At 46.3% G+C, this 14,268-nt stretch overlaps 1 protein-coding gene across 1 annotated transcript; it reads right to left on the bottom strand.

The window, feature by feature from the left end:
• Positions 1-318: 318 nt before the first annotated feature.
• ICMT (isoprenylcysteine carboxyl methyltransferase) lies at positions 319-12,145 on the bottom strand. Its single transcript, XM_036744365.1, has 5 exons — positions 11,824-12,145; positions 8,356-8,444; positions 7,292-7,461; positions 6,097-6,314; positions 319-4,084 (listed from the first exon to the last, which is right to left on the bottom strand). The coding sequence occupies exons 1-5, from the start codon at positions 12,004-12,006 to the stop codon at positions 3,902-3,904; spliced, it is 843 nt and encodes a 280-aa protein (XP_036600260.1). The 5' UTR covers positions 12,007-12,145; the 3' UTR covers positions 319-3,901.
• Positions 12,146-14,268: the final 2,123 nt, after the last annotated feature.

Raw genomic sequence — 14,268 nt, 5'->3', positions numbered from 1 at the left:
CACTCCTCACCTGTCTCTTGGACTCTCTCAGTTCATGCCACAGACATGAGGCCTCTTCTGATTCCCCCAGTTGTTACTGCTTCTCCCTCCACCCACCAAATCTGTACAGTGTGAGTGTGTATGTGTGTGTCTCTCTCTCTCACATATGCCCCCTGGAGATGGGGAATGTTTCATTTTTGTCTTAGTGTGCCCATGCCTGTTCACAGCAGATGCTCAGTTAATGCTTTTTCAAATGAACTGACTTCGTATCAACAGTTTCTTCAAGCGAAATCATCCAAAGCAGTTTTAAGAGAAATGTGCTTCAAACCCCACACATTCTTCGTATTGAAATCAAGAATAGTTTTATTTAAGAATTGGAAAGAATAATATCTGTGAAAGAAAATTCATTTAAAAATATTTAAATAAACATTTTCTTCATGTAAAAAGAAGAGTAGAATAATTACTCCATTAATTGAATACATCCTGGGTCTGGGGCAGGCTTCCAAGAATCAGGCACACAGGACTTCTCCAGGTGGATCCTGGTAAAAACAGACGTCCCTAGCCTATCCCAGGCGATCAAGCCTTCGTAGGAGCTGGGAAGCAGTAGAACAATGATACAGCTTCCCCTACGGGAGAAACACTTGGATTTTTAGAGCATCCCTAACTTATTACAAAAGCCACATAGAACAGGAGCTCAGAAACGACCCCAGGCAGTAAGGAACAAAGTGCCAAGGAGGGACAGTGGTTTACTGGACTCATTATTGGGAGGTGATTGCCTATGGTGAGGTGGGGCTAAGGTTTCATCGAGCCTTAAACAAAGATATTTTTATTAATAATCTATAGGTTTGGGAATATATTCCTATATATACTTTCCCCCCTCATTCAGAAATCTAGCTGAATCAGGAAGATTATTATGTAAATGGTGGGAAAGACAGGACTAATAAAATTGACTACCTTTTAGGCATCAGCAGCAATTTGTACTAAGGAACAGTCAGGTCCATGTCATCATTTACTGACCTTGTAAAAATAGATTTGGCTCCTAGTACTACTCATTCCCTGTAAACTCAACCCAACCTGATGCATTGAGGAATCCTGTGAATGGCCACCAGACTGGCTGAATAAACGCTGCTCCATTTTACACAGCTCTGGGCCCAAATATTTCACAGGACCCTTTTCCTGGATAAGAATATATATATTTATGTGTGTGTGTGTGTGTGTGTGTGTGTGTGTGTGTATATGTATCCATTTAAAAACTTTGAAATAGAAAAAAAGCATCTCCTGCCAGTTCATTATTTAGAAGGAATTAGTGATGTCAACCTTAAAGTGAATGCCAGAGAAGCAGTGAACTTATCCATCTAATTTTCTGTACTGTACAGTTATTGCTAAGTTTATATATTATAAATGAAACTGAAGCTCATGGTATCAGATGGAAGTCATATGTACTCAGATCCTGCTCTCAAATATTTTTGTGTTCTCCCCACAAGTCACTGCTGACCATTTGCCCTGGTTAAGGTAGAACTGATTTCTTACCTGCTCCCATAGGAATGCCACCAGATTTTTCTATAAACCAGAGAACGAAACACGGTATCCAGGGCAGCTGAATAGCAGCCAAATGTCACAGTGCAACCTTAAGACCTGGAGGTCTAGGGTAGCCTGAGATTGGGGCTTGGTCAAATGAAGATAATGCACTTGGGGATCTAAGAGGAGGAGTAAATAATGACACCCTGATATCTGGAGCTTTCTGGTCCATGAAATGCGGGTGTAGTAATGAATCTGCCCCCCAAGAGCACAAGCCACAGTAAAAGCTGTTGAAAGGACAAAACGTGTGGCCTTCAAAAAAAGAAATGGAATTCTGGATTTGGTCCTTGCTGGGTCCAAGCAAAGAAAAATCCTTCTTCAAGCGCCTGGGTCTCTCACAGAGTACACGGTTCCAAGACCACAATCTGCTCAGCTCAGCATAGTTTGGAGAAGAACAAGGTGGGAATTAACTTAATTGGAGCCACTAAGTGCGCATAATTTTACCATTAAGGGCCAAAGGGCTGCTGCATAGAACCCTAAGGCCCACGAATTTAGCAAGCGACTTTTTCTTAAACTTATCTCAAACTTGTAACTAGAACAAAGACTGAAAGTCCAGCAATTATCCATGCAGTCCTACCAGCAAGTTTTCCTAACAGTAATCAAAGAACTTGTAAAGCCTCTTTGGTATATAGGAACAGAAAATAAATTAAGCCGCGAAACCTGGAAATAGGTAACATTTCTAAATTGGTAAGACCTAAGATGCTTTGAACATACATTTTAGGTCTGTGTGTGTAATGGGTACACACTCATTTTCTCTATTTTGCACAGATTGTAATTTTCTCTTATGCAACATCTCTCTCATTCATCTGAGTTAAAAATGTGTAAGAGACATTCTTTCTCATGAATCCTCACAACAGCCCTGTGAGGTAGGTGTCATTATCCCCACTTAGCACGTGGGAGATTTAGGCACAGAAGGGTTATGTGACTTTACACAAGGCCTCGTGGTGAATCAGTGGTAGAAACGTGCTCTACCCACTGGCCCCAGATGCCTTCACATTCATAGCTAGCTAGTGTCACTTGGAAGGATCTCACACCCAGACTAAACTCTGTATCAATTCCAGAATCCAATAGGCATTTTACCTCTTAAAGCTTGTACATCTGACAAGTAAAACCCATCATTTTCCCTGCACTTGGGAAACAACAAAGAGGCTCCCAGTTGGGATTACAAAAGTGATTTTCATGAGCGAATTCAAATTTGTAGGAATGTATCACCGAGTGCCAAAAATCATGAAGCACACTGGAATTTGAAAAAGAGAAGAACCAAGAGCTGGAGGGTTAACATTTTCAGATTGTAAATTTTGGATGAAATGCAAGAAGTACAGCCAATAGGAAGGCAGGCAATTAAAAGGGTGAGTAATGGCCTGCGGGGTTTCTCAAAAGATCTATAGCGACAGCTTGCTATTTCCTGCTCCCCCTTTTCTGACAGCAACAAAAAGAGGTCCCGATACTGGGCAGTCTCTTACTTCCCACAAACTCCACATTTTGGGAAGGAATAAAAAGCAGGAAACACATCTTCCCACAAAGGTCACAGACAGTCTCATTGGATTTGGGGAAGTTGCTTGTTACAGTATATTTAGCACTGTAGGGAAAATTTGCAATTTCAAAGAGTTTTTACTCACCTTAAGACAATCTATAATCATTTCAAAATGTTAAGTTCCCACACCTATTTGCTGCCAAATATAAATATGAAGATCGAAAAAATATCAAATGAGTAACATTGCTACTAAAAAAATTACAGAAACGGGGAGAGCCACAGCATCCTATAAGCAAATATTTTCAACATGGTACCGATGCTCATGCACTTGTGAAGGAGAGGAACAAAGAGGTTAGAGCAGTGAGGTCTGGGCTTGCCTGTTAAATCAAGTTTTACAATCGAGTTTCTAATGCAAATAAGAAGCACTTATATCCCCCCCACCAAACACACCAACACCCACAGCCACAGTCACACCTTTTTGCCTTTTTATAGCATCACTATTGGGAAGCAGATTCTTCTCTATGGTGTCTCCACAGCCAGCTCCTCTCTGGGGGGCAAAGGAGACACTAGGCAGCTTGTCACCATGTTCCATTCTGAGGAACACCACCAGAGGAGATGAAGTCATTTCCTCCTGGTCTGCCACGGCCAGGGATGAGGATGGATCTCTGTATCTTCTCGGATCCATTTCAAGGCCTTCTGATTACCCCAGCCCTTAGTGCTTCTCCACAGCATAACAAGTCAAATACAAAATGACTACTAGAATCCTTGGCTTCCTAAGAGAGAAGCACCATGTGGCTCCTTTCCTCATGCCGCCCAGAGCTGGAGTCACCTCCTCCAGAGACACCATCACCCTTCATGCCCCGCTTCGGGTTAGAGTTCTACCTTTACTCCTTTAATAAAAGGTAGGCCCGTGGGCACCTTCTTTTTATATTCTAGGTATTCTTCTCCAAAAAAGTGGATTAATGAGATTTCCTCCTCTTCTGTTCGATCTCGAAAAAATCTCCAAACAGTCAGAGCATAGGCAACACCACATATCGGATTACAGAGCATTACCTGGAGAAGGGGAGGAAGAGGAGGAAATGAGGACTGAAGTCAGGCCACACACACACACACACACACACACACACACACACTCGTGCTTGCTCACTCACTCAGACAGACACACATTCTCTCTTTCCTTCCCCCCTCTCTCCATTCTGTTTCTCCCTCTCCTTCTCTCTCCCTCCCTCCCTTTCCCTCCTCTTGGTCTCTCCTTCTTTCTCCTCTGCCCCTGCCCCAACATCAACTTTACAAATGAAAGGATTACATGATATGCTCTCTTAAGGTTCCTTCCACCTGTAAAGTTGTAAGTACACATGAAATCAATCCAGTTTCCATTAAGTCCCCAAAGTCACTCTCTTGGACTAGAGTAGGAATTTAGGGCTGGGTGTTGCTTATTTTTTCAGGTCACAGAGGACTGACTATTCAGGAACACTATTACTGTTCTTCTAGGAGGTGAAATCAATCTAGCAATTAATTAATCACCTTGAATTGGAACCCAGGTTTGTCTGCTATCACTTATGAGAGGCCCTTTAGAAATTAAAAAGCAGATGACTTCCTTAGGGCTCAGTTCCCTCACAGAAGTGGGTGCTACGAGATGGTCTCATATTCCCCTTCCACTCCCAAGACACAGGATGGGACAATGGAGAGAGTGTCTGATTTAGGATCAGAAGAGACTCGGGTTAAAGATCCCAGCTCTGACAATTACGAGCAGTGTGATTCTGGGCAGCTCCCCTTCCCTCTCAACCTCAGTTTCCTCATCCATAAAACAGGGATGATGGTAATAATGCTTTCCTGTCTACCTCACAGAGATGGGTAAGAATCAGGTGAGATAATATGCGAAAAATACTTTCAAACCTATATAAATGCGAGTTATTACAAGTAAATGACCAAATGCTGTAACTCGCCTTCTAGTTACTTAATAACAACCGAAAAAAGCCACAGCCTCCTCCTTGTTCCATGCCCTAAATGCAGGTGCCCCCTCAGATGCCTAAGTACTTCACTGCTAAACATCTTTCACAGTGTCTTGGTCTTGGAGCAGGCGATGGAAATGTCTGCATTCTCAGCAATCAAGCAAAGTGTGAATTTTGGATGTTTGCAGACTTGACAGCTACAGAATGTTTCAAATACTGTCATGTGAAAATATCAAAACCAGAGGAAGTAGCTGAGGGCAATAACGTGCTGTGCAGTGAGTGAAGTGGCATCTGGAGGGGGTGGGGGTGAGTGGATTCTTTGGGGGTGATCTGGCCTGGCCCTCCTACTGAGTCCTGATGGCTTAACTATCTTAGAGAAGCTTCCAAGGAGCAAGGCAATGATGCATGGTCAAGAACAGAGCAAGGCTATTTGGGTCACACTGGACCACAACTATTAGTTCGACCTCTTTAAATGAGCTAATCAGTGACAGAGCTGAATTAGCAAAGCCTGCTTTCCCTAGGTTCTGCCCACTCTCCCCAGCACCTTGCCTGATCACCTGCCCCCACAGTGTGCCAGAGGGGGAGGAGGAGGAGAAAAAGCAGGTACAGTCAGCAGCAGCCAGCATCCCCTGGCATTTGCAAATTGAGGGCATGTCAATTTGAGACCCACTACATTTCACCACTTCTGGGAAAGCATACTGATTTTGTGGGTGTGGGTGCTCCCTTCACTGATGAAGACTGAAACTATTCTCTACAATTGGGAAGGCCTTTGAGAGTTGTTGGAGAGGAAAAATTCACCATTCTGGAGCCAACCTACAAGATGAGCCTCTTTCCAACAAGCAATCCTTATCCTCAAAGGACAGACATGCTGAGTCTATACAGAAAGCCCTTTTGGCTTGGGGGAACCAGACAGAACCTATGTTCTGGCATCATCAGCTTCAAAAAGAAGCAATGGCAGAGGCCTGGAGTGAAGAGAGACTACGGAGCAGAAGACACCATGCTATTAAACCAGGCCTATGGATAACTTCAGGTAGGTTCCCATTCAAAACATGTTCCAATGAAAATCTTTCAAAAAACGACAGGCAAGAAGAATGTTCTCCAATTAAACAGTACCTGAGTTCCAATACTCCAGTAAAACCATCCAACGTAAGAGGGGTGCCTGAACCAAGCATACACGCCACTTGTCACCAGAGTGTGTGTCTCTGATTTCTCATTCTGAACAACGTGGTTGAAGTTGGAACCAGCTGTAAACATGGCAGCCTTCCGAAGACACTCCCCAAAGACCACCATAAGCAGCCCGGTGACACTGAGCCACGTTATCTGCTTCATTTCTGCAATAAAAGGCACAAGAGAAAAAAAATTGGACTATTCTACTTGAAACCTTACCACCTTGCTTAAAATCCAGCTCCAAGATATCACATCTGTCAGAGATGGAACAATGACATAATTATTTTGCCAGGGCCACATGTTAGCACTCATGTTAAAGCAGCAGTGATATTACGTTAGCACAATATTTCTCCCTAACTTAGATGGCCCATACATCTATATAAATACCTCTACATAAAACAAGGAATTAAAAGGCAGTGCTCCAATACACAATTTCTATTTCCTCTAAGTAGCTAGCTCGACAGTTGTGTGAGCAGTTATGTGCCCCAGCTGCCAGGAACATCAACTGTATCACCCATCACTTGGGTTATGATTATGATGAAGAAGGGAATGGCAGGAGAGAGCTGAGTGCATTTGGCCAGGGACCTCAAAAGGCAACTTCCAGACCTGACTTCGAGAACCAACCTTTTATTCAGTGGTTCACAAAGCCACAGTCCTATTTCACTAGATTTCAAAGTACATTACAGGTACAAGAGTTTAAAGGCTTTTTTAAAATAACTATTTCAATATAAATGGTTTCCTTTGTAATCCTATGTGTTCTATTTTGTGCATTTTATTTTTTTTTATTTCATGCATTTTAAAAGCATGATTCTGAAAAGGGGCAGTCTCTATAGGCTTTACCAGAATTTCCCAGGGGCCCACAGCGCAAAAAAAGATTTTGTAAGAACCCCTGGTCTGGAACTACAGAAGGCTGGGAATTTAAACAAAATACCACATCATACTGGATATAAAAGAAAAAAAAGTTGATGACTTTGCCCTTGATTCAAAATCAAGAAATGATACCCAGCAGAAAGACTCATTCTTCCTAAATGGCTTACATGAAGGAAGGGAGAAAAAAAAAACTGTACCTAGACCCCAAAGACAGTCAGTTGCTATTCTCCTTAAAATCCCATACCCAAGGGGAAAGGGTATACATACCAACCTGGCCAAAAGTAATTTTCAACCGTGAACTCTATCCAAGAAGAGACAGCAGCTACTGTGTACTCCACACTATGGTTCAGAAGAAAAGAGTCCAGGGAGAGACTTTTGGGATTATTGACCGCTGTTACTAAATACTCAGAGTAATGGAATAATGACAAGGAGCACATATACCTAAAAAAGAGAGAGAGAGAGAAGGAGAGCTAGATGGCAGAGAGTTGGGTTGTGCTGCTGTACAAGTGTGAAATGTGTGCTGTCGCCTGGTCCAAAGCCGACACCCAGCACCTGCCGAAGAATCACTCCTCTTTTGTATAGTAAGAATGTTTTTTCATTCATTTTCGGTTTTTCAATAGCATAAACAAGAAAATATCAGGTTACTGTATCGTATGCCGTTCAGACCTTTTAAAAATAGCCACTACATGTGAGAAAGCATGAAAATGGAGGGAGAGCGTAAAATAAAGCTACTACATATGTCAATCTATAAAGTTCAACACAACCGCAACATAATTCCAGTAAAGAAGGCTTAGATGGCTCACAGTATTGATAATAGGATATAAAGCTTTTTACCTTTAGGTCACGGGTTCAAATCCAGGTCATGGACTAGAAGGCTCAAGGGACTGAAATCATATTGTAGGGAAAAATCCTACAATGGCCCGTGGGGGATGCACTAGATGTGACCTAATAGAAATTAGAGATGGAAAAGGCCTATGAATCCAAACAGAGCCTTTCACCTTGATGTCACTGATCTGAATCCCATTCAGGTCAGGATGAGACACATCATGGAACAAAGCAGGTGAGGGACACCTGCAGGGGGATTTTCATCCAGACCTGTCTCCTGACAACAACAGGGCCAGATGACAATGATTAATCCTAAGGATTGAGACCTATGAATCTGACCAGAAACTGGAGATGAATGGATACCAAGTACAGAACAGCCTTCAGCAAGTCAGACATGAAATAATGTGACCGAGAGGGGTAGTGAAGGACTATTTCTAATTCCTTGATTCATCCACACCAACCCAACCCATACCCTCACTGAAAAACCAAAATTAATAAGTTATTGCTTACCAGCCAAAGTGATTCCAAGAAGACTGGTTAAAACTTAGCAGCAATCCACATCCAAAGACAAAGCCAAGAAAACAGGCCCGGATGGCTATCTGGAAATGAGAGAGAGAGAGTGTGACAGAGACAGTTCCCACAGAATGCTGCACCACAACGCAAAAACCTCTGAATGCTGACCCAGATGTGGCAATACCTTTTACACTGACATTTCAAAGACAAGCTTTTTTCCCAGCCTCAGTTCAGGATTTTGTAAAGGGGATTAGTGAATCTAGTCTATTGAGAGGACAACCAAAGGACATGTTCTTCCCCAAGGTTACCCCTAAAATCTAGGGCAGAGCCCTAGAGAGCACCAAGCCTCAGGGGCCAAGGCAGGGACTGCCCCTTTTAACTTGGCACAGGACACCTTCAGTTATATAAAATAAAGTCACATGTTTGCCCCCCACGCACATCTGCCCCTGCTGCAGCTGCTGAAAAGCACAAATTGCTAATGACACCCACTTCCCTGGGTAGGGAGGGTGTCAGGACTTCCTCCAAAGAGCTTCCCAGTACCCTCGGGGGAACCCAGCCATCAGACCTGAACATGGAATAGGGACTTCAGGGAGCTCCCCCTTCCTCCAATAACCACATTCTCTGTCTACTCCCACCAGAAATGCAGCCACATAAAGGTCCTGGCCTGTTAACTGCTCCCCAAAGAGGCCCTTCTCAAAGCCCTCCGCCCCTCCACTAGAAGGCTCATCAAAGCCCCCCATCACTGCTGCCTTCCCTAACTGCTGTCCCTCGCTCACACCCACTAATGCTCCTAACCCTCCAACCTTCTAGTGTCCACAATTTCAACCACGCTAAATCCCACTATTCCTATTCCCCAACCTGACTTCCAATTCATCCCAACTGCCCCAACCCCTTCCCCATTTTGACCCCAACCCACTTCTGCTCCTTAACTGCCCCCATCTCCTCCTCAAATCCATTTGAAGGTCCTATCCTTTCCATCCCCTCAGACACCAAAAACTTCCCTAAGTCTTCTTCACCCCTTGACATCCCTTTCCTCACCATGCTCCCACTTGCTCTGGCATGATAGCCCAGCTCCAAACATCCCCACCAACCTCTTCCACCACATTTCTAATGCCCATAGAACTCTTCTGCTGATCCCTATAGCCTGCTCTCTAGCCCTATGACGAAGTGGATAGAGTACTGGGCCTGAAGTCAAGAAGACTCATCTTCCAGAGTTCGAAAACTCCAAAATGGGGTTACAGAGTCGGATACAACTGAAAAAACTGAACTGATTTCCCACCACATAGCTCTGTCATACCCTGCCATCCCCCCAAATTAGTCTTCACATACCCTACACAGCCCTGTCTCCCCTAAACTCCCTAATGTGCCCTACCTCCCCCATTAACCATCACCATTGCTCCATCATACCCTATGAACCCCCCCAGACCCTTCACTCCTATCTACTGTATCCCACTCCTTACTCCTAATTGTTCTATAGTTCCCCATGTCCTGTTATCCCTTTACTCTCCCTAACACTCATTTCTTCAGTCTCCCCAAATGCACCCCACCAACAAAACCCGATCAGGTGGAGTCTGACATGAACTTCCTTGTGAAGTAGAGAGAACTCAGCCCCAGACTTTCCTCTAATCGGCCTCTATTTAGAGTCACTAATTAATGTAAACCATAATCCCTGGCTTCCCTTTATCCTGATTAATAGCCTAATCCTCCTAAAGGCCACCCCAGCCATACCCCACATTAACCAACACTACCCCTAAGTACCTCCCAGAAACCACCCCCCAAACAATGTTCCTCCTAACTGATCCCAGCAATCACTACCTCCACTGCTCACTCTAACCACTCCCCCAACCAACCACTGCCCTCTAAAACCCTTAGTCAACTAACCCCAGAAATTATAATTCCCTGACTATTACCACCCATATAAGCTAATTCCTATAGCAATATCCTCCCCCACTTGCTGCTCCTAACGGACCCCAGAACTACCAACTTCCAAACCTGTCACCCAAGTCTTATCTTCCAGACTCCACAACTGCCCACCCTAATTATTGAGGGATCAAAGCACCCTCCATAACCCATAGTTAACTAACTTTAATAACCTCAACTTGTGGCCTCCTAAACAATCCCCACCCATTAACCAACTCCCTCTAAACTCTACTTCTCCTAACTCATAACTGATATGGGGGACAATCAAATCTTCACCAGCCTCCATAATCACTGGTCTCCTTGACAGCCCTTATCACCACACCGCCAACCGCTACTTCTTGTAACTCTTACAAGACACCCCAGAGCCTATCTCTTAACACTAGCAACTCTTCAAAGATCGCCCGAGTATCTGCAGCTCCTTGTAAACGCCCTCTGTACCCTGCCCGGATGGGAGCTTCGAATTACTCACAAGAACCTGACCCAAGTACCATCGTCCTTCCCCATGGTCCCCACCCCTTGGGATAGGAGGCTCCCTGGAACCCCCCCCCCCAAACTACCACTCTCAACTGCTCACAAGGAACTACTCTTGGTAAGCACCACCCCATCATCTTCCATGGACCCCTTGCCTCTCATGCCACCCCTCCTCACCAAAAAAACACCACAGCTCACTATTACAAAGAAGTAATTCAGGTTAAGTACCACCTGGTTCCATTCCAGGCCCACCCCAGTCCTTCAGTGTGCTCTTCACAGTAACTTTCTAGAACCAACCCTCCCCCAAACCCCACAGATCTTTATTGCTCAAAAGGAAATGACCCAAATGAATACTAGCCCAGTGCTCCCCAGATCTTCAGTACAAATGGCTCCCCATAACCCCCCAAAACTACAGTTCCCCATTGCTCATAAGCAATTGATCCAGGTAAGCCCCATGCCCTACCCATTGGCCTCTGCCCTTCAGAATGGACAGTTTCCCATGACTGCCTCTCCTGGAACCACATACCACCAAACCCCAGCTCCCCAATACTCATAGAGAACCAAACCAGGTAAGCATCACACAATCTCCACAGGCCTAGAACCTCAGTACAAAGCAGAGACCCACAATAGCTCCCTGAACTGTTCCCCAGAGCCAGGCTCCCAAGGAGCTGACACAGGCAAGCAGCTCCCACCCCTTGTTACCGGTGGTTCCCCATAACTGCTCTCTGGGTCGCCCAAACCACAGGTCACCAAAGCTCCCATAGCTGACTCAAAGAGGTAGCCTCTTCGGTAGGAGGGGTTCCCCATAATTGATTCCTGGATCGCTCCCAAACCTCAGCTGTCCACTGCTCCAAGGGCGCTGACCCAGGCGGGCACCCCTAGCTCTAGCGCTCCCCACAACTTCTGGCGGCTGGGTGGGGGTCTGACCCAGGCGGGCGCCCCTAGTCCTAGCGCTCCCATAACTCCTGGCAGCTGCGGGGGAGTTGACCCAGGCGGGCGCCCCTAGTCCCTGGCAGCTGGCGGGGAGCTGACGCAGGCGGGCCCCCAGCCCCCGGCCCCGGCCGCCCGGCTCACCTGGTAGCGCGGCGGGCGGTAGAGCAGCAGCAGCAGAGCGTTGAGCGCCGCCACGTACAGCGCCAGCACGGTGCGGGCCTGCAGGCCGGAGCGCGTGAGCAGCGGCAGCCCCACCACCGAGGCGCCCAGCAGGAAGGCGGCCAGGCTGAGGCGCGCCTCGGAGCCCAGCGCGGCCGGAGCCATGGCGCTCAGGGCGGAGCGGACGGCGGATCGAGCGAGGGACGGCGGCTTCGGGCGGCGGCCGTAGCCGCGGCCGCCGCTGTAGCCCCGGGAATCCCGCCGGCCCACTGGCCGCGCCTGCGCACTTCGCCGCCCGAAGCCGCGCTCTAACTAGAGCGTGCCAGGACTGGGACTCCCCCGCCTGGGCGGCGAAGTATCGCGAGAACGGCACCGCCCGCGGGGACTGCCGGCCTGAAATTGGCGGGAGCTGGGGACGCCCCGCCCCCGACACAACCCGCTCGCCCCACCCTGCCCCGCCCTCCGGGAACATCCCTGCTAGCCTGACTTAGAGCGCCGGCTGGGACCTCGGAGGCGGTCTGGTGCAAAGCCCTCCAGTGGCAGACGGGGAGACTGAGGCCCAGAGCTGAAAGGGACCTCTGAGGCCATTCTATTCCAGCCCCCTTGTTTGACTTGTGGGAGCTCACACAGCTCTTCTTGGTAGGAGCCGTTTTCATCGTATCAGAAACTAGGTTTTACCCAGTCAGTCCACAAACCTTTACTAAATACCTACTATGTGCCAGGCAAAAAACAAAGTCTTTGCCTTCTGCCCTCAAGGAGCTCACACTCTAATGGAGGAGACCCTAAAAACAACTATACACAACACAACACAACACACACACACACACACACACGCTGTATATGGGAGGTACGGTCAGCGTTAGAAAAGACCAGGACAACCTCTTGCAAAATGTAGCATTTGAGGTGAGGGGTTCTTTCTTTTATTGAAATAGACATCAAAATGTTTATTTTGAAAAGCCAGGAGTTCACAGAGCCCAGGGTAAGAACCTCTGATTTAACCCAACCTCAAAAGGCAAAACTGAAAACCAGAGAGTAAAGCACCCCACCCTCTCACGAGCTCGACCTCGCCCCGGGTCTCATATCGTTTGAGGTGACTTGCTGAGGAAGCTAGGAGGCAGAAGGGAGAAGGGCGAGTGTTTTCAGGCGTGGGGACAGCCAGTGTAAATGCAGGACTATGAAATGTAGAGTGTCATTAAATAGAGAAGAGAGATCCCCTTCATCTCCAAATACATCACCCCTCCCATCCCAACCAGATAGCCACTCTCCTAATAATAAAAAAAAAATGTAAAGTTTTGCAAAACTTTAAATGCCAAACTGAGGGTTGTATAGTTGATGCTGGAGGTAATAGGAAGCCACCGTAGTTTATTGACCTCTGTGTCTTCAGAAAATCACTTTGGCAGCTGAAAAGAGGATGGATTGGAGCAGGGGAGGGATCTGAGGCAAGGAGGCCAGTTTGAAGGCTATTGCAGCAGTCTAGGTGAGAAGCGATGAAGACGGCGGCGTCTCAGCTGCCCTTTGAAGAAAGGTAGTGATTGATCAGAAGAGCCTGAGGTGGGGGAAAGCAACTGATAAGGAGAGCGAGGGGGGCTGTGAGGAGCTGAGTCACACAGGTAGCAAGTATGTGAGAAGGCATTCAAACACGTCTTCCTGACTTCAAGTCCAGAACCCTAACTACTACCATTCCAAACATGAAAACTGCTCATGCCAGCCCTCAAACCCCATCATTAGAATTGTCCAGAGGTTAATATGCCCATAGGGACATTCTCCATACCCAAGAGAGATCTAAGAGGGGTCTTCCAGATAAATAAAAGATGCCAAGGTTTACTACCCCAAATAGCTGAAATTCAGGGATTAGGGATCTTTTAGCTTGGATTCCTAGGCTCCTTTTAAAATGCAAATGAATTGGGTAGAGTTAACACATTAAGCCACAGATTTGTCATTCACACTTTAGTGTGGATTAGTTTGATTCTAGCTACAAACAACCAAATGAGGACAGTTCCTCCGGGTTTTGAAGAGTTAGGGAAGAAGTAATTTTGGAGCCTGGGGCATCGAACTGGCAGGCCTGAAGTGGGGAGGCTTCAGGAAGGCTGCTCAAAGCACCTAGGGGAGGAAGTGGGCAGGTCAAGGAGAATCTTTAGGGTATGGAAAATCAGGCCATTCCCTCCAGGCCCCATGCTTTTGGCACTGCTGTTTCTTTGGGAAGGAGCAGGAATAACGAGAAGAAAGAATCAGGTTAAAAATACCTTAGGCTTTTTTTTTTTTTAGTACAGTATTACAATGTCTACTTGAAGTGAAAGATCTATTTTGGACAAAATGGACCAGTTAGAATAGTGTTACTGTTCAGTTGTGTCCGACTCTTCATGACTCCACATGGGGTTTTCTTGGCAAAGAGACTGGGGTGGTTTGCCATTTCCTCTTCCAGGGGAT

This window comes from Trichosurus vulpecula, chromosome 2 (genome assembly GCF_011100635.1).
Source record: "Trichosurus vulpecula isolate mTriVul1 chromosome 2, mTriVul1.pri, whole genome shotgun sequence".
NCBI lineage: Eukaryota > Metazoa > Chordata > Mammalia > Diprotodontia > Phalangeridae > Trichosurus > Trichosurus vulpecula.
Note: the sequence above shows the minus strand (reverse complement) of the source record. Positions and strands in the feature narration are given on the sequence as shown.

Excerpts from the sequence above, each read along its gene's own strand:
- ICMT (XM_036744365.1), bottom strand. The coding sequence starts at position 12,006 with ATGGCTCCGGCCGCGCTGGGCTCCGAGGCGCGCCTCAGCCTGGCCGCC. Across the intron at positions 6,315-7,291 it reads TGAAAATTACTTTTGGCCAG|AAATGAAGCAGATAACGTGG; the intron begins GTTGGTATGTAT and ends CTTTTATTGCAG. Across the intron at positions 4,085-6,096 it reads ACTGGAGTATTGGAACTCAG|GTAATGCTCTGTAATCCGAT; the intron begins GTACTGTTTAAT and ends CCCCTTCTCCAG.